Genomic DNA, 22,295 nt, shown 5'->3' with positions numbered 1-22,295 from the left:
GTGTAGATTTTTGTTTTTTGTTTTTTTGGCCGTGCCAAGGGGCCTGCGGGATCTTAGTTCCCTGACCAGGGATTGAACCCAGCGCCCCCTGCAGTGGAAGCGCAGAGTCTTAACCACTGGACTGCCAGGGAATTCCCAGTGTTTGTGTAGTTTCTCACTGTGCTTTTGTGGCTGTGTTTTGAAATACACACACACACACACACACACACACACACACACGATTTTCCGTTGTTTCTGCTCTGGATTTGTCCTCTTGCTTCTCGTTCATGGGAAATGACTAACCGCCCGGCCGGAAGCTGTCAAACATATCTAACCCCCAGCCTTCCTTTATTCTTCATGAATGCACTCAGGCCCGTTGTAAATAAACACCACCCCCAGCCCTGCTGTTCCCAGCCATCCTAGGGAGCCTGCCAAAGGCCGGCCTGGGATCACATCCTTCAGTTTAGACTTTCCCCGCAGAAGGAGAGCAGGAAGGTCTAACTGCCACGAAGAAAACATCAGAAGCGTGTTTGGAGGAGGGCAGAAAGGCCAGTGAAGCCTGTTTGGTGGTTTATTATTATTAGTGGTAATTATTTCCGGCATGCAGTGCAGTGGTGTCTGCGGCCTGACCGAGGTCCAGGAGCCCATCCATGGCTGTCTCAGGTACAGTGTTTATAAAGCGGGCGGAGGTGGAGGCCTCCTCAGGACGGTGTAACTCCTGCCCTGCCTTTGGGGGCCGAAGAGAAGAAAACGCAAAAGACAGCAAGGACCTCTGAATCCCTGAACAGGGCAAAGCAGGAATGAGCTGCAAAGATGGCTTTCTCCCTGACTTACTTCACTCTGTATGACAGACTCTAGTAAGTCAGAAAGAGAAAAACAAATATCGTATATGAACGCATATATGTGGAATCTAGAAAAATGATACAGATGAACCTATTTGCAGGGCAGGAATAGAGACGCAGACGTAGAGAATGGACATGTGGGCACAAAGGGGAAGGGGAGGGTGGGACGAATTGGGAGATTAGGATTGACATATATACACCACCGTGTGTAAAATAGACAGCTAGTGGGAACCTGCTGTATAACACAGGGAGCTCAGCTCGGTGCTCTGTGATGACCTAGACGGGTGGGATGAGGCGGGAAGTGACAGGGAGGTCCAGGAGGGAGGGGATATATGTATACATAGAGCTGAGTCACTTTGTTACACAGCAGAAACTAACACACCGTTGTAAAGCAGCTATACTCCAATTTTTAAAAAAAGAAAGATGTCTTTCTCCTTCTCTAAGTGCCCACATCTTTGCTTGGCCCTGGCCCAGGAGTCCTGGCTCTGCCTTGGTCTAAGGAGGCAGGTCTGGTCAGCAGTGGCCTTGAATTCTGACCACGTCTGGGTTTTGCATAGGCCGAAGGCCGAGTTCATTCCCTTGCGGCGAGGTGCGTGGGCCGGGGCATGGAGGGGAAGGGCCCTGTCTCCTCTACCGGCTCCTCCACCCAAATCTGACTTGTATTTTGCAGAGTAAGATGAAGGCCGAGGTCAAGGGCACTCACACTTGTAGGATTCAGGACACATTCCAGGAACCAGCCCCTCCTTGTACTCAAGTTTCCAAAGGCAGGACTGAAGTGCGGATTCAGGGAGAGGGTGAGGAATATCAAATTACGGGAAATCAGGAAACTACTGATGCTCGTGCAAGGATGTCCAAAGACTGGCAGCCACTCTTTTTCTCCAGGCAGTTCTGTCTCTTGATTGGTTTCATGTCCACAAAGCCAGGAAACCTTTAGGGTTGCGGATCCTTTGTTTTCCTAGTGACTCGCCCAGACCTCACCTTCATGCTCAGTCAATAGCTCGTGGGACCTCCAGACTTGGCTGGCTTGGAAGAGCTACCCTCAGGTCAGCCAATTCTGGCCGATGCTCCAGTCAAAAACTGTGGCCCCTGGGGGAGCTGGGGCCTGGTCAGCCATTTGCATTTCATAGACGTGTACCTGCAGCAGCCGAGGCCTTCTTGTTGCGGGGTTTTACTCCTTTGGGATGAGCTAGAGTGGTTTTTGCAGCTGCCCAGCAGCTCCTTGACCCCGTCGTGCCTGGGAGGCTTTGAGTAGGTCAGGAACGCTGGGGACCTTCCAGGTGATTCTGAGCATTACCCTTCTCTTCCTGGGGCTTCCTTCAGAGGGAGGCTTCCCCTGAGTGCTGGAGCCCTCCCTCCTGCTTGGGGATTGTCACCGATTTCCTCAAGTGAGCTGCCTGCCGGGCCTCTAGGGCCTCTAACACTCCCTGGCGGAACAGAGCGTCCTTTGTGAGATTCCTGAGGCTGGGGTCAGGGTAGGGGCCAGCTCCCGGAGCCAGCTCTCAGGGCAGCGGCTGTCCCAGAGTGGGTGTAGTGCTGTGTTACCAAGAGATAAAGTCTTGGAAGAGGCCGCGGAGAGGAAAGGAGACGCATTCCAGACTGAGGAGTGTTTGGCCTTGAGGGCCCTGGGTTTGGAGAAAAGGGCCCACTTGGCAGGACCACTGTGGGGGCGGGGGAGCCCTTGGTGGGAGCAGGTAGAAGAGGTGAATTCCCGGTGGTGGTGAGGCTGGCCTGGGATCAAACTCCAGCTCTGATGCCTTTACTTAATAAAATATCTCACCCTTCAATCAGCTCAACACACATTTACTGAGTCGCTTTCCTCAGGGTATCTCCATCAAGTGGAAAAATCAAAAATTGATTATTATTTTTTAAAAAATTGTATTGGCGTGTAGTTGATTTACAGTGTTGTGTTAGTTCCAGGTATGCAGCAAAGTGATTCAGTTATGCATATAGTCATTCTTTTTCAGGTTCTTTCCCCATAAAGGTTCCTACAGAATACTGAGTAGAGTTCCCTGTGTTGTACAGTAGGTCCTTGTTGCCTATCTATTTTATATATAGTAGTGTGTGTATGTTAATCCCAAACTCCTAATTTATCCCTCCCCTCCACGTTTCCCCTTTGGTAACCATAAGTTTGTTTTTGGAATCTGTGAGTCTGTTTCTGTTTTGTAAATAAGTTCATTTGTATCATTTTTTAAAAAATTAGATTCCACATATGAGTGATATCATATGATATTTGTCTTTGTCTGAAAAATCAAAAAATTTAAAACCGAATGATTATCGGATTATTGGAGTGGAGGACGGGATGGAGTTTTTGGATGATGGTAGAGAAGAGACCAGTTTTGTTGTGAGGCCGGCCAATGAAAGGCATGAGATGCTTCAGTGAGAAGTTTGTTTCTATCCTTGAAGTCAGAAGGGCTCCTTGGGAGGATTTTATGCAAGAGAGTGACACGGGAAGATTGTGTTTTAGGACAATCACTCTGGAAGAGCCATGGAGAATGGATGAAGAGGTGGGGAAGGAGGTGAGCTGGGGAGAAATGAGGAAGTCCTGATTTTAAGGGAAGGTATGCAGAGTGGAAAGGAAAGGATGCATTTAAGGCATTAAAGCATTGGCATTCGATGGATATAAATGATTCCCAATTTTCTGGCTTGGACATGAGTGGATAGAGAAGAGGACGTGATTTAAGCATCAGGAAATCAGCATTCTTTCTTGACAATATACTGCATTAGGCTAGGCTTCTGCAAACTCTGAAATCTCAGTAACGTAAGTGTGCAAAGTCCTTTCCTTTGCCCTCTTACAAAGTCTGCTGTGAATCTGGGGACCCTCAGGGTGGTGACTCGGGGATCCAGGCTGTCTCTTGGGCAGGTGTGGAGAGATGCGTACTTGCTCTCAAATGCTTCATCCCACTGATGTCACGTATTGTTTCCTTTCTCAGCTCATTAACCAGATCTGGACACTGGGAGAAGGGCTGGGAGACACTGGGAGAGCAGGGGGCATGTTTTGGTGAGCAGTGAGGTCAAGTGTGAGGTGCCCTGCCTCACCCCAAATAAGAGTCTAGATGGCGCTCGGGATTGGGTGTTCGAATGCAGTCTGAGCTGGAGATTGTGAATAGATTCGGGAATCAACAGAATAGGAGGTGGAAATGTTTGGGATCCCCTATCGGGAGAAGGTTGAGTTACAAGAGCAGCGGTAAGGGGGAGGGATTATTAGGAGGTTGGCATTACCATACATACACTACTATGTAGAAAATAGGTACTCAGCAAGGACCTACTGTACAGCTCAGGGAACTCTACTCAATACTCTGTAATAACCTGCACGGGAAAAGAATCTGAAAAAGAATCGATATATGTATAACTGAATCACTTTGCTGTACACCTGAAACTAACACAACATTGTTAATCAACTCTACTCCCATATAAAATAAAAATTAAAGAAAAAGAAGGGCTTCCCTGGTGGCGCAGCGGTTGAGAGTCCGCCTGCCGATGCAGGGGACGCGGGTTCGTGCCCCGGTCTGGGAGGATCCCACATGCCGCGGAGCGGCTGGGCCCGTGAGCCATGGCCTCTGGGCAGGCAGTGAGTCCCAGCAGTGGTGGTTTCCTCCCCGCTCTTTGCACAGCGCTCAGCTCTGCCCTCTGTTTGTCAGGGACCGTGGTGTATGGCGAGCCCATCACCGCCAGCTTGGGGACTGACGGCTCCCAGTACTGGAGCAAGAACTGGGCCAAGGCTGCTGCTTTTGTCACCTCCCCGCCCCTGAGCCCCGACCCGACCACTCCGGACTTTCTGAACTCCTTGCTGTCATGGTGAGTGTTGGCGACTTGTTCCGTTCTTGGTCTTTCCTTGCACCAAGCTGACCGGCGGGTTCCAACATGGTGGGCAGAAGCAAACTTGCAAACAGAGACCTCGTTCTCCAAACTCGGATTGCCAGACGGCAGCAGGGGGTTGTCACCCTGACGCTTTTGGGGGCAATTCTGGGTAAAAACCAGGGCCATCTTGAAAGTCAACCAAAGGGGATGAATGAGGTAGCAAAAGTGTTCTACTGTGGTGCAGTGTCACTCGTAAGATACCTCACAAACTAGACGTAGATACACAGCATTAGAATGAAGCTTCCGCGTCAGGCCATAGCTTCCCAAATTTCCTGTCTCCTGAGGGGAAGACAGTTAAGTCAAAAACTTTCAGTGGCCTGGCCCATTGAAAAGTACATTCAAGGGGCTTCCCTGGTGGCACAGTGGTTGAGAGTCTGCCTGCCGATGCAGGGGACACGGGTTCGTGCCCCGGTCCGGGAAGATCCCACATGCCGCGGAGCGGCTGGGCCCGTGAGCCATGGCCGCTGAGCCTGCGCGTCTGGAGCCTGTGCTCCACAACGGGAGAGGCCACAGCAGTGAGAAGCCCGCGTACCGCAAAAAAAAAAAAGTACATTCAATGATGATCTGAGGTCAAAGATTAGTGAAAAGCCAGTGGTATGTTTTCCTTCCAGTGGAGATCTCCAGGTCACTGGCAGTGCCCACTGTACCTTCAACACTGCCCAGAAGGCCGTAGGAAAGGACAACTTCACCCTGATCCCTGAAGGCACCAATGGCACGGAGGAGCGGATGTCCGTCATCTGGGATAAGGCTGTGGTAAGGGGCGATGGTCTCACACAGGGGGAGGGCCCTGGGCCTCATGCAGGCCTGGAAACGGCAGTTGAGAGAATTCTAGAAACTGTAACTTGTGTGGTAATATTTCTTAGGTTTAGAAATCTAAGACCACTCCTCAGAGGTCATTTCTTCCTAAGTATCCCATATGTATTTGTCACCATTATCGTCTGTGGACCAGTAGAGACTGGAAAAAACCAGTCTTTACCATATGACTCTTTCGATCAGTCCAGAAAAAGCTTCCTTAGCAACCTGGTGACTTAGTTAATCCACTCGTGGAAATGGACTCAGTTTCCTTAAAATGGTCTTTTGGACTCTCTGGGCTCAGCCTGCTTTGAACATGTCCTGACCTTTAAGGAATCTGTGGGTTTTTTTATTTTTACTATTTTAAAACGTAATAACAATAGGTTTTCTGTTTCTTAATGAATTTTTTCAATTATGTAAACTGTGTATCGTTATTCCAAAAAGAAAATAAAAATCACTTATGACACCCTATTTCAGATACAACTGCAATGAACGTTTTAGCAAATGTCTTTCATTTTTTGCCAGTGAGAGATTGCACGTGTGTGTGTGTGTGTGTGTGTGTGTGTGTGTGTGTGTGTGAGTGTGTGACTGGAATACTATTTTGCAGCCTATCTTTTAAAAAACCTATAGCATGAAAACGTCTCCACATCCTTAAACATACTTGAACAACTTGGTTTTTAAGAGCAGACCATTCCATCTTAATGCTGAACTGTAATTCATTTGTAATTCTTTGGTTGGTCACTTATGTTGTTTCTGATTTTCTTACTGGGATGAACACCCTTATAGCTACATCCTTGGATTCATCTTTAATGATGCTTGTAGGAGAAACTTCTAGAAGTGGTAGTGCTGGGTCAAGGGGTGTGCATATTTTTAAGGCTTTTGATATATATTGTCAAAATTCCTTCCAAAAAGATTGCACCAATTTGTATGCTGCCAGCAATATGTGGCATTACCCAGTTACTCCTACCAGGTCTGAATTGGTGTTATCATCAAAAAACCCAAAGTATCACCGATTTGATTGGTGAATGTTGTGTCTCATTGTTTTACATTCAGTCTCTTCAGTGACTGACTAAAGTGTATATTTCTTCTGTATGTTTTTGGCCATTTGTATTTTTCTCTCCCTCTTACTACCTGCTCATTTCCTTTGGCCATTTTTCTGTTGCATTTAGAGCAGGTTTCCTAACTCGGAGAAATGCATTCATCTCCTCAAATTCTGCACTTAAAGGGACATGAGGCGCAAGTGGTAGAGACGAGAAGGTGGGGGGCAGGACATGGGGAGTGTGATTGGCACCCAGGGTTTGCTGCGGGACGGGCGGCTGAGACTCCCATGTTGGCTGGCCTACAAGGTCTGTGCCTATATCTTTGAAGAGGACATAAGCCAAATGATGTTTCCTGAAGAGGCCCTGCAACCCCTTCAAATTTTTTTTTAAACTTTTTACTTTGAAATGATTATAGATCCAGAGGAACTTGCAGAGATAGGACAGAGAGGTCCTGTGTACCCTTCACCCAGTTTCCCCCATGGTTACATCTTACGTAATTAGAGTGTGATATCCAAACCCAGAGATCGACAGTGGTGCAACGTGTGTGTATAGTTCTGTGCCATTTTGTCATATGTAGATCCATGTAACCATCACCTCAATCAAGATAGAGATGTCCTCCGTCACCACAGAGACCCCTCTCCTACTGCCCCTTTATAGTCACACCCACCCCTAACCCTTGGAAGAATCTCCGTCTCACCCCTGGTCTGTCCATCTCTATAACTTGGTTATTTTGCCAATGTTGCATAAATGAAATCATACAGTATGTGACCTTTGGAGGTTGTTTTTTTCACTCAGTATGATGCCTTTAGTATCCAAGTTGTTGTGTGTATCAAAAGTGTGTTCCTTTTTATGGCTAAGTAGTATTCCACCCTTCAACTTTTTAGTCTGCTTCTGTTGTGTGTGTGCGTGTTGTGCATGTGTGTGTTGTCCTCCTCAGGTCACTGGGAAGATGGACGAGAACCAGTTTGTGGCCGTGACCAGCACCAATGCAGCCAAAGTGTTCAACCTTTACCCCCGGAAAGGCCGCATTGCTGTGGGATCCGATGCTGACCTGGTCATCTGGGACCCTGACAGCGTGAAAACCGTCTCTGCCAAGACCCACAACAGTGTAAGGCCACGTAGACCCCGTCCAAACGAATTACAGTCACAGAAAGGGACAGAGGCAGGGAGAGTCCTCAGGATTTATGAAAAGAACTCGCTGTGATAGGAAAGAACTCTTCCCCAGGATGTTATAACTTGCAATTTACTGAGAAAAAATAGCTCTTTCCTTTTCGTTAGTGAGGTCAATAAGACTGTTAATCTTATCACTTTGGAGTACGATGGCCTCTCTCTGGATAGAGGTCTCTATCTATGGACCTTCAGAGCCTCCAGCGTCATGCCTGCACATCAGAAGCTTCTAGAAGTCAGGCAGCATTCCATTTTAATAGTTTGGTGCAGCACCTCTCATGGCGTCCCTTGGTGCAAGGGATCCAAATAAAACATTCAAATGTCCACTCCCGAGATGCCCACTGGACACTTTTATTCTTTGAAGCAACTGTTTTCTCATGTCAGTGTTGTCGTCCGAAAGCCTAAAAGGCAGATGCTCTTATGTCCTAAAGGAATGAATTGACTTTGAAGAAATAGAAGAAATACTCTGGCAGCCGTTCTGATTAGGAGTTTAGGATCTGCAGTTCTGGGGTGTCTCTTGCCTTTCGGTCTAGACTGCGGAGATTGGGGATGCCCTGTCTTGTTAATGGGACCCTGGGCAGGTGACCTCATGTCATGTCTCAGGCTCGTCAGCTGAGAATGAGGAGCTTAGACGAGGCCCCTGGGTGTCCTGTGATTCTGCGAGGTCAGTGGGCATTAGGTAGAGGTGTAGGTACCATTGGTTCTTCGTAGAAAAAATTGTGTGTGTCTGTTTAATACTGAGAGGCCAAGGACAAAGGGAGAGCTTTGGAAAAGAAATGGACCTAGGACAGAGTGTTTTATGTCAGAAACCCGTATGACTCTTGAAGTGAATTCTTAGTGAATGAAGAGGCTCTTCAAGTTCAAGGTCTAAATTGAAAGCCTGCTCAATGGGGAATCTGATTCTAGATTGCCCACCCCAGGTGGCCTGGGCCAGCAAGTCCCGACACCTCCTCCAAGGGCCAGCTCAGGGCTGGGCTTCTGGCATTTCTCCAGGACAGCACTGGAGTCTTGGCCAAATCCCGGTCCTCTTTCTCCTTTGGGCCGAGGGGCTTGAGGTGCCCTGGCGCCCGTGGGTGCCAGGATGGTGGGTGCCTTTAGGGAAGGCTGCTCGGCTCTCAGTATTAATAGTTGGCTCTTCCCTTCTTCCACACTGGCTGGCTTAGCTACGCAGCAGAGCCTTACAGCCGCACCAACTTGTGACTTAGATCATAACCTCCCGGGGGTCCAGAATTGGCTTCTTTATGGGCAGGGGTCCTAGGGACCTGCCTGGTGAACCTATCTCTTCCTATGCATTTAGCATCACAGCTCCATTTACCCTTTCATTTGGCCTTCTCAATAAAGGGATGGTATTATTATCCCAATCGGGAAGATAAATAAACGGACCCTTTGGGAGCTTAAGGGACCAGTCTAACATTACATAGCTATTTTGCGGTGGAGCCAGAATTAGAACCCAAAATTGTCCAGGGCTCTTCCCTGCCAGACTGCGTGTGCAGCCTCTTGGTCAGGGTTAGAGGGACAACATGCTCCTCCTCCCTTCCAGAGTCCCCCTCCCCAGAGGTAATGGAAAGGGCAGACCGGACTCATCGTGTAAGCTGCAGATGACCTAGCTAGGGAGCCTGCGTTTGGAGTTCTTAACCCAGCGCAAGACAGGATGTAAAGGAGTGATGATTTGAGAAGACAGATGCTGCTCTCTGGACATTCAGTAACACTGCCCTGGCTTTACCCCCAGGCAACCCCATATAGGAAATCATGGCTTCTAGAAGTGCCTCTTGCCCGTCCTCACCTGTTTGAAAGAGCCCACACTAAGCATGCTTGTGCAGCTTTAATTATCTGGGAGAACGCGAGCAAGAGGCTTTCCCCGTGTGATACAGTGTTTCCTACCATGGGGCTAGTTAACTTTAATTTGGAGTAGCTAGCTAACTCTTGTTGACAGCGCTGTTGCTAAGTCTCTGCTGGATTTGCCAAGCATCCAGCCAGATGAGTCATTTTAGGAAACCTATGTGGATAGAGGTTAAAAATGTCTCTACCTGGTAAGTGATGAAGGCTCAGTGCCTCACAGTTGGACAGAGTAGGCTCTGAATGCCCCGAGCTGTGATCTGACCATTGAACTTGTTAATTTTAAGTCACTTAGAGTCATGGGACTGGTTCCCCCATCTTTGAAGACTGGGAGGTGGCCCAAAGCTCTTCTGGGCACTGTGGTCAGTCATTTATAGGCAACTAAACTCAATGTCTGCGTCTTAGGATGTCTTCCGACACTAAAGGGCTTGCAGTCTTGTTGGGAGAGTGCAATAAAAAACCAGACAGTCGATCAGGGATTTTCTAAATGCCTACCTAGTGCTGAATAGTGGGCTAGATGCTTTTGTTCCTTTTATTTCTTGTGATCCTAGCATCATTTCTGTAAGGTGGGCCGTGTCCCCTCATAGATGAGGATGCTGGATCTCAGATCAGTGCAAGGGATTTGTCCAAAGTCACTCAGCTGGCCAAGAGCAGACCTGGGATGTGGGCCCCAGGCCGATGGTACCATGGCCAAAGTTGTCTCCATGACTCCAGTAGGTCACAAGAGGAGCTTGTATAGACAGCCGTGCAGGAACATGGAAGAGATGGGGCTCGATTCACCCCTTAAAGGATGACCCTTTCTAAGGTCATTTCAGAGTGGACCGAATTCTCTGCTGGTAATCTACACCCATATGATGCTTCTTATGTTGTCCTTTTCACATAAGCCTTGCACGGGAGGCAAGTGAAAAAACTGAAGGTCTGAGGCAGGATTAATTGGATCTGCCTGGAGTCACACAACTCCTGAATTTCACCAGATCTAAGATGTCACTGATTTTAAGATATTCCATTAGTTTAGGCGCTGCCGTGAAAGAAAACGTACCCAGGAGGAGGAGTCTAATGCAAGACTCCTTTAAAAATAGTGCTGCCGAGGGCCAGCTCGTTCTGAGTTTGGGATAATGAGATGTGGATCTGCCAGATAGAAAGTGTGGCAAAGAATATTGCCTTCCTCGACCTTGGCCTTGGATGCAGAAAGGGCAAAAATGGCTCCTCTGAACTGAGTCAGGCAAGTTGGTGGTCTGAGTCCTGCATCCAGCAATGGTCCAGAAAAACCAGAGGCGGAGACTTTCTCATAAGACAGCCCCGGTGTGGTCATTCCCCAGGCCAGTGGGAAGAGCTGACCCCAATTCCCTGGAAGGACTTGGTTCAGCCTGGGCTGACACTGACTGTGCAGCTCCACGTGCTGTGAGACACATTCTCATTTCAGGGATGAGCGTCTTAGAACCGATGAAAAGCTTGGGGGGGACACACTTCGGTCCTGGGAATTTGGTCCCGGGAATCCACGTGTAGAGACCCCTTCCCTCCCCCAGGTGCCTCTTTCCCTCATTCCTTCAGTAGCTTCCACGTTACTCCTTTGAGTCTCTGAGTAGGGCTGCCAGCCCCCTGTTGCCCTTTTCTGTCAACACCACTGGTCGAATGTGAGCTGTAGAGCCAGCCTGGGGCTTCTCCATTCTCATCAGCCTCTGCACCAGGCAGGGGTTGTTACCCTGAATGGCAGTGCGACAGCTCTAGTCACAGACGGACTCTTTAGTGCTGATAACCTGGTCTGAATCTCCCCAGAAGCCCAGCTGCTTTTTATGGATGGAGCTGCCTATTAATTCTCCAGGTCCGGCCACGTGTACCTGTGAGCAGGGCAGGCGTCTGGAATCCGGGGAAGAAGCAGTGGAGGAGTTGAGGCTTTACCATTGACTGTAGTGCCCCTATTTCCTGTTGTCACAGCAACAAACTCACTCAGAGACCCCACATAGTTTCCAAGAGGGCACGTGGATACGTCCCCCTTTCACCGTGAAAAGCTGGAAACTAAAAGGATGGCTGCCTTGTTGGGAAATTAAACCTCAAACATTTTATCAAAGGCCTGTCTCTGGAGTTACCACAGTCCTTTCATTTAGGAACGTCAGCTTGACCACATCTCTTAAGAGATTGGAAATCCAGGCAAACCAGTGGGAAAACCTACTCGTGGATGGCTCATTTCAAGATTAAATTTAGAACTTGGTCAGAGAAGGCTTCTTGGGATTTTAACCTGATTGGAGCTTGAGTTAGTAAGAACAAAGTCACCGCTAATACGAGGCATCATTTTCTTACATTCGTGTGGCATTTACAAACCCTCCTGCTTTTCCATACGATTTTTCTGTTCAATTATTTTTACCCCCCAATTTTTTTTTTTTTTTTTGGTGCCGAAACCCAGGAATGAACAAACGCAAATTTTTGAGAGGTAGGAAAGATTATTCCATGTTCTAGACAGAATTAAGACATAGAGATTAAGTCCTGTTGGGTGGCCAGTCAGGAGAGGGAGTTCATCTCTGGGCTTTTTTTCGTCCGAGTGATGTTGGGTCATGGGTGCCACCAGGTCGATGAGATCTCACCAGGATGGAGGGTGGATTCTGAAGTTTACTGTGTTCCCTTCCTCTAGTCTCTCGAATACAACATCTTCGAAGGCATGGAGTGCCGTGGCTCTCCCCTGGTGGTCATCAGCCAGGGGAAGATTGTTCTGGAAGACGGCACCCTTCATGTCACCGAAGGCTCTGGGCGCTACATCCCCCGGAAGCCCTTCCCTGACTTTGTTTATAAGCGTATCAAGGCAAGGAGCAGGGTGAGTACCTCTGATCTTATGAGTGGTTCCTATCGTGGATTAAGTTCAGTTGCAAAATCACTAAGCACCTTGAGTCAGACTACTGAGGTATATACAGAGGATTCATAGATAAGGGAAACACAGTCTTTTTATTCCTGGAGTTCAGAATGCCAGCGGAGGAGCCAGGCATGTCTGCAGCCAGCCAGATTGAAGTGAGACTGCTGTCATGAGGAGTGTGTGATGAGACTCAGAGGAGGGAACCGCTGCTGCGGAGTCTTTTTTTTTTTTTTTTTTAATAAATTTATTTTATTTATTTATTTTTGGCCGTGTTGGGTCTTCGTTGCTGTGCGCGGGCTTTCTGTAGTTGTGGCAAGCAGGGGCTACTCTTTGTTGTGGAGCACGGGCTCTAGGCACACGGGCTTCAGTAGTTGTGGCACGTGGGCTCAGTAGTTGTGGCGCACGGGCTTAGTTGCTCCGTGGCATGTGGGATCTTCCTGGACGAGGGCTCGAACCCGTGTCCCCTGCATTGGCAGGCAGATTCTTAACCACTGCACCACCAGGGAAGTCCTGCTGCGGAGTCTTAAGGGAAAGTGTCATGGGGAGAGGGCATTTTGAGTTGGATCTTGAAGGTTAAGTAGAAGTTGGATAAGTCAAAGAAGAGAGACAAGGGAATTAAGTAGAGAGAATGTTACTAGCATGGAAAATATAGAGAGTATTCAGGACGTGGTGAACGGTCTCCAGCACTGGTGCTTGGGGACTGTGAGGCAGGGAAGGGGTAGGGATGTAAAGGAATTAAAGGGACAGTAAGATTGGTAAGTATGGGGCCAGGTCTTGAACGTGAGACCAGATCCTCTTCACAGCATGTTTGGGAATTCCTGCAGGGTTTAAGGTGAAGTGTCTTGGGAGAAAATAGGAAGAACTGTTTATCAGTTTTTATATGACCCATGTTGGGGTAGCTTTGCCCTGGAGCCAGGGGCCCTGCCTCATGCTGACATCTGTCCCTGCTGTACCCGACCATAGAAAGCCCTCCATCCCCAAATGTCACCGGCCCATCCTGGCACCTGTTCCTTCCCCATCAGGAGGGTTGCCAGGGAGGCGTCCTCTGTGAATGTGGCCTGAGTCGAGGGGCTCTTGTGTTTTTGCAGCTGGCAGAGCTGAGAGGGGTTCCTCGTGGCCTGTATGATGGACCTGTGTGTGAGGTGTCTGTGACACCCAAGACAGTCACTCCGGCCTCCTCGGCTAAGACGTCTCCGGCCAAGCAGCAGGCCCCACCTGTCCGGAACCTGCATCAGTCTGGATTCAGCTTGTCTGGTATGGTTATGGTTTGGTCAGGGCCCAGTTCTGCAGGGCTGTGCTCCGTGTTGCTGGTGGGTCTGGGATCACTTTTGAGAAGGAGAAGTGGTGGAAGTGAATGATGGACCTATTCTTCCCAAAGATGTAACTCACCAGAGATGTAATTCATAGCAGATGACGGGTTGGGTTTCAGAATCTTGACACGAGTCTATATCACACATAATGTCATGATGGGTACACTGTGTGTCATACCCAGGATATTAGAGGACATTTTTTCAGCGCATCATGTCCATTGTGGAAAAGGGTATTGTGGTGTTTTAGGACTCTCTTCTCCCCGACGTATGCAATATACTGTAGTGGTTCAGCTTGTGGAATCTAGAGTTTCAACAGCTTAACTTCGTAGCCCAGATTCGAACTGTGCCTCCCATCTCCTCACCTATAAGATGGGTATAATGTTAGTAGTTACCTCATGGGGTTGTTCTGAGGATTAGATGACTTCATACACATGTAAAATGCTTAGAATCAAGCCATTTGATAATTGTTAGCTATTTGCCCGGATAAACTATGTGATGTCAGGGGAGGTGAGAGGGAAGAGTCCAGATTTTAGAGCTTCCTTACTTGAACTTCAGTATTTCATTTGGCCTGGGATTAAAAACCTACTTTTCTAGTTCCTTGAGTCACAGATACGTATCTAAATTTTTATGGTGGGTTAAAGAAACAGTAAAGCAGATACATTTTTTTTTCTTGTCAGATATACTGGTTTTTAGAAAGTTGCCATATACAGATTACCCATTTTCAAAAAATTTAAAAATAATGAAAATTAGTTTTCCCGTAAAGTAACATGGGCATGATACAGTCTGTGCTGTCTTTCACCAGCCCATTGAAATATAAAGACCATCATGACGCCTGTCTTTTTTTAAAAAATTTTATTGAAGTATAGTTGATTTACAATGTTGAGCTTAATTTCTGCTGTACAGCAAAGTGACTCTGTTATACATATATATTCTTTTTCATATTCTTTTCCATTATGGTTTATCACAGGATATTGAATATAGTTCCCTGTGCAATATCTTAAAAAAAAAACAGACTCACAGACATAGAGAACAGACTTGTGGTTGCCAACGGGGAGTGGGGTGGGTGAGGGATGGAGTGGGAGTTTGGGGCTAGCAGATGTAAACTATTATATATAGGATGGATAAACAACAAGGTCCTACTGCAGAGCACAAGGAACTATATTCTATATTCAATATCATGACTCCTATCTTTGATTACACATAGGATGGATAGTGTTAGGGGAACAGAATGCACCTCTGGAAAAGCCACACTCGATTTGATCACTGAGAATAGGGACAGGATGTAGTCTGAGTTGCTCAAAAACCTGAAATATAGTGTCCTTTTACATATAGTTCTACTTTTTAGGTATGGGATCCAACTAGCTTCCACAAGGATGGCTTTATTCAGTGTGTGATTCCTAGGCCACGTGAGGCCCATCCTTTTTTTGTAGCTTATACTTTTGGTGAGGTTTTAGAAGGACAAAGAATGGGCCTGACACTTTTTCTCCCAAGCTATGTTATTTCGTTACAAAACAGAAATAGCGTCACAGATGTAGAAACCAAACTTATGGTTACGAAGGGGGAAAGGGAGGGGGGAGGGATACATTGGGAGATTGGGATGGACATATACACACGACTATATGTAAAATAGATAATCAACGAGGACCTTCCCTATAGGTCAATACTCTGTAATGACCTAGATGCAAATAGAATCTAACAGAGTGAGGTATGTATATGGATAACTGACTCACTGTGCTGTACAGCAGACACTAACACACCAGTGTAAATCAACTAGACTCCAATAACAATTAATTTAAAAAACCCAAGCTATGTTATTTCGGTTTAGAGCAGGGATCCGTATAGCTTTCTCTGACCCTCATCTTCTCTCGTCTCCAGGTGCCCAGATTGATGACAACATTCCCCGCCGCACCACCCAGCGCATCGTGGCGCCCCCTGGTGGCCGTGCTAACATCACCAGCCTGGGCTAGAGTTCAGGGCCGCCGTGCCGTGCCGTCGGCTTAGGGATGGGGGATGGGACACCTGAGGACATTCGGAGACTTCCTTCCTTCCTTCCTTCCTTCTTTTTTTTTTTTTAAAGAGCCTGTGATAGTTACTGTGGGGCAGCCAGTTCCTGGGGCTCCCTCTCTCGGGCCCCCCGCACTCCGTCCCTCACCCGGAGTCACCAGTTTTGGTCACCCACCTCCCTACACATCTACGAATATCACACCTGCGTCTCTCCACCAGGCCCGTACACAGAACTGCGTCCAACACTCAGACATGCGAAACAAAGCAAATCACAGTGAGGGTGTTGCTCATCTCCAGCCTCTGTTGTGCTTGCATCATCTTCCTTTTCATTCGGGGGGAGGGGAAGATAAAGTGAATTGCCCAGAGCTGCCTTTTTCTTTTTAAATATTTAGAAAATTTTTCTTCGTGGGGCTGCAGGTGGGGTGGGCAGGGGAGGGGGGGGAGAGGTTTGTTTTTCTTTAAATACTAAATTGGAAAGTCTAATGCAATATTAATACAAGGGGTTTGAACTGGACATCCTAATGATGCAATCGTGTCACCTTCAAGCTGATTCAGGGTGGTGGGCAGACTCGTCATGTCCCTCCTGAGAGGCTGTACAGCGTCCACACCGCCATTCCATCATCTTCTGGGTCAACTGTTAATAAAGGGCAGGTTTTCTTTCTGGCCTAGATTTTGCTGCAGATGAAATCTTTGGAGGATTCTCTTCTCCTCTCTTCACCTCTCTTCTGCTTGCACTCTCTCTTGCTTCTTCATTCATGGATATTTTCACGTGTCTGGCTTTTCTTTGTGTTTCTTCCAGCCTTCGTCTCTGACATGCTGTTTTTGCCTTCTATCCCCCGTGGTCTTTTCCAGTGACCAGGTCCGCCATTTTACTGTGGCCCCACGAACCTGCCTGGAAAGATATGAGCTTTGTCATCGCAACCATCGTAATGTGCTATCCTAGTCCATATAAGACCAGCGCTACCCACCCACGTCTCCAGGATGTGCGATTGAGTTTGAGATGCTTCCCAGGTGCAGAAAAGGGCCAGGTTATCCACACTGTCACACGCAGGCCCAGGATAGACCTGACAGTGCCGAGCTGTTGAAGAAGTCTGAGGCTCTAGGACCTGAGAGTTTTTCCTCTGTGCAATGCCAAGTGGCTAAAGACAAACAAATCTGTAAATCAAGCCCAACACCCAAGGGAGCCAGTCAGTCTCAAGCGAACCACCAGCTCAGAGGTGCTGAGCTGATGCTTACCAACTAGGTAGTTTTGGGGATGCCAGAGCACACTGGGCTTCTCACTTTGGAGGAAAAGAAATTTGTTTTCTTGTCCAATTATTTAGAAAGACATCACGCAACATAGGGAAGCCTGCTAACCTCGGGAAACCCATGGGAAATTTGACTTAAAGACCATTTCAGTTGGCAAGAGGAAAAATCTGTTTTGTGAGTCAGAGCTCTTGTGGGGAGAAAACCTTGTAAATTTGACGAGTGGCCCCTTAGAGACCGCAGGCGACCTTGTGTCCACACCCCGCCCTCTCCTGGTCTCGGAGACCCTTTCCACTCGCTGCCTCGTGCTTGTCCCTGTCTTAGCTGAGCTTTGTTGCATCTCCTTCCAAGCGTGTTTACAGGTCCTCCCAAGCCACGTTATGTTTGCAGGCTTTTATAAAACCAAATCTGCTTTTGTAAAGCGTAACATCAAGAAGCAGCTCATCCCATCATGACACTCGTCTCTCCACATGTTCTGCCTTTGGGGTTATGGCTGGGGTTTCTTTTGTTGTTGTTGTTGTTGTTTGTTATTTTAAAAGTAAATTGCACTTTTAAAGAATAATTGGTTAACTTAATATATTTGCTTTTTTTCTTCTCATCTGCCCTTCGAGGGAATTTGAACCAGTCGGAAAAAAAATTTTGTTTCAATTCTGAGAAACGCTTGCAGCTCTCTTCTCTTCACTTGAGTCTTCCTGTTTTTCCATGATGGTCATTTCGGTTGTTTCGATTGTTTCCTTCAAACAACTTAAAACCTGAAGATTTCCGCAGGCTGTGTAAGCATGTTTACCTGTTGGCTTGCTTTGTGTGTCTGTTAAATGAATGTCATGTGTAAATGCTAAAATAAATTGACCGTGTCTCAGAACTGAATAACTGCAGTGACCTGATGCTCTAAACCAGTGTAGGATTTAATCATAGATGGTTTTTAATCCTTGGAATTGTGATTGTGACCCACGAGTGGAGGAACTTTCAGTGCTAAAGCTGATTATGTGTGTAGCCAGAAGAGTACCTTTTTTTTTTTTTTTTTGTTACCACTGTCTTAATGGCAAAATAATTATGGTAAAAAAAACAAGTCTCGTGTTTATTATTCCTTAAGAACTCTGTGTTATATTACCATGGAACGCCTAATAAAGCAAAATGTGGTTGTTTCCGGGTGTGTCTGTGTTGAGATGTTCAAGGAGGAGGCTGCTCGGCCCGGGCCTCCATCAGAACTTCCCTTTCTGGAAGATTCTGGATGCCTTTGGCCTCGTTTTGATGCCTGTGTCAATTCAAGTGTTTTCACTGAGTGTTGCGGGTGGTTTTGTCCAGGCCACTGAGGTCTAATTCTGGGCGGAGCCCTGAGTCTCAGAGATTCATAGACTCTACCCCAGGACAGGCCAGGGGAGCCTCCCGAATCGAGCTGCATACGTTAAGTCGGGAATTGTGTCACCTTCAAGCTGATTCAGAACTCCGGTGGGACCGTGTGGGTTAGTGTAGTGACCCCCGGGATCTGTGCATCCTTGGAGCTCGTGCACTCTGGGAAATCCTCAAGCCACATGGTGGGGCATGGAAGATAAGAGACTGAGCTATATGGGCCTGCATCCAGAGTCCAGTTAAGGAGCTTGCAGGAGGGAATTCCCTGGTGGTCCAGTGGTTAAGACTCCTTGCTCTCACTGCTGGGGGTCTGGTTCAGTCCCTGTCGCGGGCCAAAAATAAAGGAGCTTGCGGGAAACCAGGACGCAAAGCACACGTTCCTCTACCCTCCAGGCAAGTGCCAAGAATGCACATCGTGGGCGGAGGGTGAGCCATGCCCACCCCTGCCTACCGGGTGCTTGGTTCCCATAGTTACCTTGTTAACTGGCATCGGTATTATTGGTTCGCAAAACTGCACGAAGAGGGTGTGTGCTTGGGGGCTCCCCTGGCCCATCATGTGGTTGATGAAGTCTTTTACTCTTTTCTCTTGTTTTCTATGCAGCCCGATGCAAACAGGATAGAAGGAACAAATATATGCACACAGATACAAAAATATGCACACTCTACCAAGCTTTGATGAACAGGGTGTTTGAGTTAAGGGAAAATAAGAGCAGGAAAAGTAAGAGAAGGTCGGCGTTTGGTTGGTACAACACACTGCCATGAGGTGGTAAATTTGTGAGGGAACGCGGAGTGTTCTAGCAACAAATAGAAAAAAAAGAAAAACATAGCCAGAAGACTGTATAACATCTATAGTGACCCGAAGAGGAATTAGTCCTTCCAAAAGAATACAGAGATTCCTGGTCCGCAGCCCTGAGGGCAGGTCCTGGTTCCCCGCAAGAGTCCAAGGGCCGTCCACACCTGCTGTGAGGCTCGCCCTCTGATGGAGAGGCCCGTGAAGATGCTGGGAAGAGGCTTGTGTCCATCTGAGGAGGGAATTGAAGGCAGGTGGCCAGAGAGCAGGTACTCTAAAGTGGGGAGTCCCATGGGTGCCAGGTGACTGAACAACGGGGCCAGGTATATAACTCTGGTGGTATAATTTAATCCAAAGACAGATGTTAGAGCATCTAGAATAAGTAAGTGGAGCGCATATCCTTCCGGAAGTGTTTTTGTGCTGAATTGATGGGAGTTGAAGGTTATACTGTCTGGCAAGTTTCTGCAGTACACGTCCTGTAAGAAAAGGCAGATCTAAAATGAAAATGATCAAATTCAGTATCGAACGAACAAAAAGAAAAACAAAAGAAAAGGAAAGAAAAGGCAGATCTCCTTTCCTATGAACTGAGATGGGGTTGTTTTGGCGGTGCTACTGATTAGGTATGTATGTTTGGGAAAGCTGGTTCACATCTCTGGGCCTTATTTCCCCTCTCTGTGAGAGAGGTGATGTTATCTACCCAACCTAACTCCCATAATGGACAAGCCATAAATCAGATACGGTACAGAGTAGAGGAACAGGAAGCTGTCGGGAACGGTGTCCTAAGTGTCTCTCCTGAAAGAGAAAGATTAGCTGATGAAGACTGATGACTGCAGAGACCTCAGAATGATGAGACATCAGAGCTGGTGTCAGTCATTAAATAAAAACATCTGTTGAAGTCACGCTGATAATAGCAGAGGTTATTATATGCCAGGCCCTGCTCCAAAGGGCATTTCACACATTAACTCAGTCTTTGCAGCAACCCAGAAGAAGGTACTATGACTTATGCCATCACACAGATGAGGGTACAGAAGCACAGAGCGTCAGTGACTTGCCCAGAACCAGGCTTTGGCCCCCGTTCAGTCTGGGGCCAGTGGCCAGATTTACACTCATGGTGATTCCACTCCCTCTTATGAGAAATCTCCTGCTTAGAAGGGGGTGGGAAAAGAGAGATGGGAAGTGCCAGAGAATATGACTGTGCAGGTAGTGAGGGAGACTCATGGAGCAGAATGGTGGACAAACGAGAGATTTGCAGAAAAGAACGATGATCTCACGAAGCCCAACACAGATTTGGAGCTATGTGGCCTTTAGGTAAGAAGAAATGAGAGGCCTAGAAAATACACAGAAAGCCAGGGGAAAAAGAGTTTAGAGAAGGGCAAAAAGGGTAAGGGAAAACAACAATTTGAGGCCACTATGTTTTATATAACAGATGTGGGGAAATTGTGTTGATTTGGTGAAAAATTACAAATGTGTGTATATGCAGAGATGAACATATGTGTATAATTTTTATAAGGATCTCAAAAGAATGAATAAAATAGTGTCTATTGAAAATACTTTGGGGACTTCCAGGGTGGTCCAGTGGGTGAGACTTGTGCTCCCAGCGAAGGGGGCCTGGGTTCGATCCCTGGTTGGGGAACTAGATCCCACCTGCATGCCGCAACTAAAGATCCCATGTGTCTCAACTAAGACCTGACGTAGCCAAAATAAATAAATAAATTAAAATAGATCTTGAAAAAAAAAAAGGAAAAGAAAATACTTGAAGAGGAGCAAAGGGACCTAGACGTGGGAGCACGTTGTCGTTTTCTGAAGATTGATGTCAGGAGAGGGATGTTGCAGTCGGATGGGGCAGGCAGGTAACACCCCCGCCCTTAGCAGCAAGGAGCGTAACCTCTGATCAGGGCTTTGGACTTTGCGGGGCTGGACATGACATGAGGGGCCCTTGGAAGGAACACTGGGAGGGTCGAAGGTCAAACAGTATGTCAGATAAAGTTGTATGGTTCAAATAATTTATTACATTGAGATTATTTATGTGATTAGTTTTGGCAGCTAAGCCTTGTCCGTGCTGTAGTTACACAAACGGTCCACATCCTAATAAACTTCATCCCGCAGCCCAGAACCTGGTGTGTGTGATGGGAATGGGGCTGGGGGGAGGGGGGTGTCAGAGAGAAGTGTTCTGACCTCCTCCAGTGATGACCTTCAGCTTCATCTTGGGATCTGGGGACACCAGGAACCCTGGATAGCACCCGAGGGTGGACCCCTCAGGGCAGAAGGGGGCAGGAGGGGAGAACTTCCTGTCTGGCTGTTCACAGGTCTTTAGGGTCCATCCCTCCTCAGGAAAGACCAGATGTGCAGTGGACTTCACACTGAGCTTACATGTCTGACGGTTATTCCCCTTGAGTGTTCCTGTCATTCCAAAGGTTTGCTGTTTCCATCCCTCAGCAATTCAGGGGGCCTCTGGGGACCTCCTGAATAAGCCTAGTAAAAGGGGTCAGCTTACTGTGGTGTTGCTCTCCCCCAGCTGGAGACACACATCTTTTATCTTTTCCTACATGTTTAAGTGTTAGGTGAGAAAGCACAGAATGTAGTCAGGGACCACTTTGTCTTGCAAGGGAGCAAGGAGGAGACGGGCCAGCCACCTGCTGGGATACTCTGGGGGGCCAGCAGGGAAGTGGGCTCCCAGCTTTAACTTCCACTCTCTTTTTGACCACCCACTTTTTTTTTTTTTGCGGTACCTGGGACTCTCACTGTTGTGGCCTCTCCCTTTGCGGAGCACAGGCTCCGGGCGCGCAGGCTCAGCGGCCATGGCTCACGGGCCCAGCTGCTCCGCGGCATGTGGGATCTTCCCGGACCAGGGCACGAACCCGTGTCCCCTGCATTGGCAGGCAGACTCTCAACCACTGCGCCACCAGGGAAGCCCTGACCACCCACTTTTTGATGTCATACACCTTCAGTCTTGTGACTTGGTTGTCCTCCAGCTTTTAGCCTACCCCTAGCATCCCACCAGTGCCCCATCGTGGGTGTTTTCACTCTCCTACTAGTTCCCTTAATGTCCTCCCACTGTTCCCGTTGAACAAACTCTGGCTCTGGCTCCCCAAGCACGGCAGCCCTGCCAGCCAGCAGCCCCTGCACTGCTGTGTTGATGTAGAGCACCAACTGCAAAGGGCAGACACAGCCCCACCAAGGTGAAGGACTCCCTGCCTATTGCTTAATTCCTCCCTGGCAATCCACACCATGTGCCAGGTC

General features: G+C 47.8%; 1 protein-coding gene across 3 annotated transcripts in view; it reads left to right on the top strand.

Annotated features, from left to right (window-relative positions):
• DPYSL2 (dihydropyrimidinase like 2) overlaps positions 1-18,060 on the top strand; it is a 115,907-nt gene extending 97,847 nt beyond the window's left edge. For all 3 annotated transcript variants that reach the window (XM_073805822.1, XM_033857624.2, XM_073805823.1), the window contains 6 exons: positions 4,460-4,616; positions 5,291-5,432; positions 7,449-7,619; positions 12,141-12,320; positions 13,445-13,610; positions 15,542-18,060. In XM_073805822.1, coding sequence (XP_073661923.1) covers positions 4,460-4,616; positions 5,291-5,432; positions 7,449-7,619; positions 12,141-12,320; positions 13,445-13,610; positions 15,542-15,633 — 908 coding nt within the window. In that variant the 3' untranslated portion in view covers positions 15,634-18,060. The remainder of the gene's footprint in view (positions 1-4,459; positions 4,617-5,290; positions 5,433-7,448; positions 7,620-12,140; positions 12,321-13,444; positions 13,611-15,541) is intronic.
• The last annotated feature ends 4,235 nt before the right edge of the window (positions 18,061-22,295 follow it).

This window comes from Tursiops truncatus, chromosome 6, assembly GCF_011762595.2.
Source record: "Tursiops truncatus isolate mTurTru1 chromosome 6, mTurTru1.mat.Y, whole genome shotgun sequence".
NCBI classification, from domain to species: domain Eukaryota; kingdom Metazoa; phylum Chordata; class Mammalia; order Artiodactyla; family Delphinidae; genus Tursiops; species Tursiops truncatus.
Note: the sequence above shows the minus strand (reverse complement) of the source record. Positions and strands in the feature narration are given on the sequence as shown.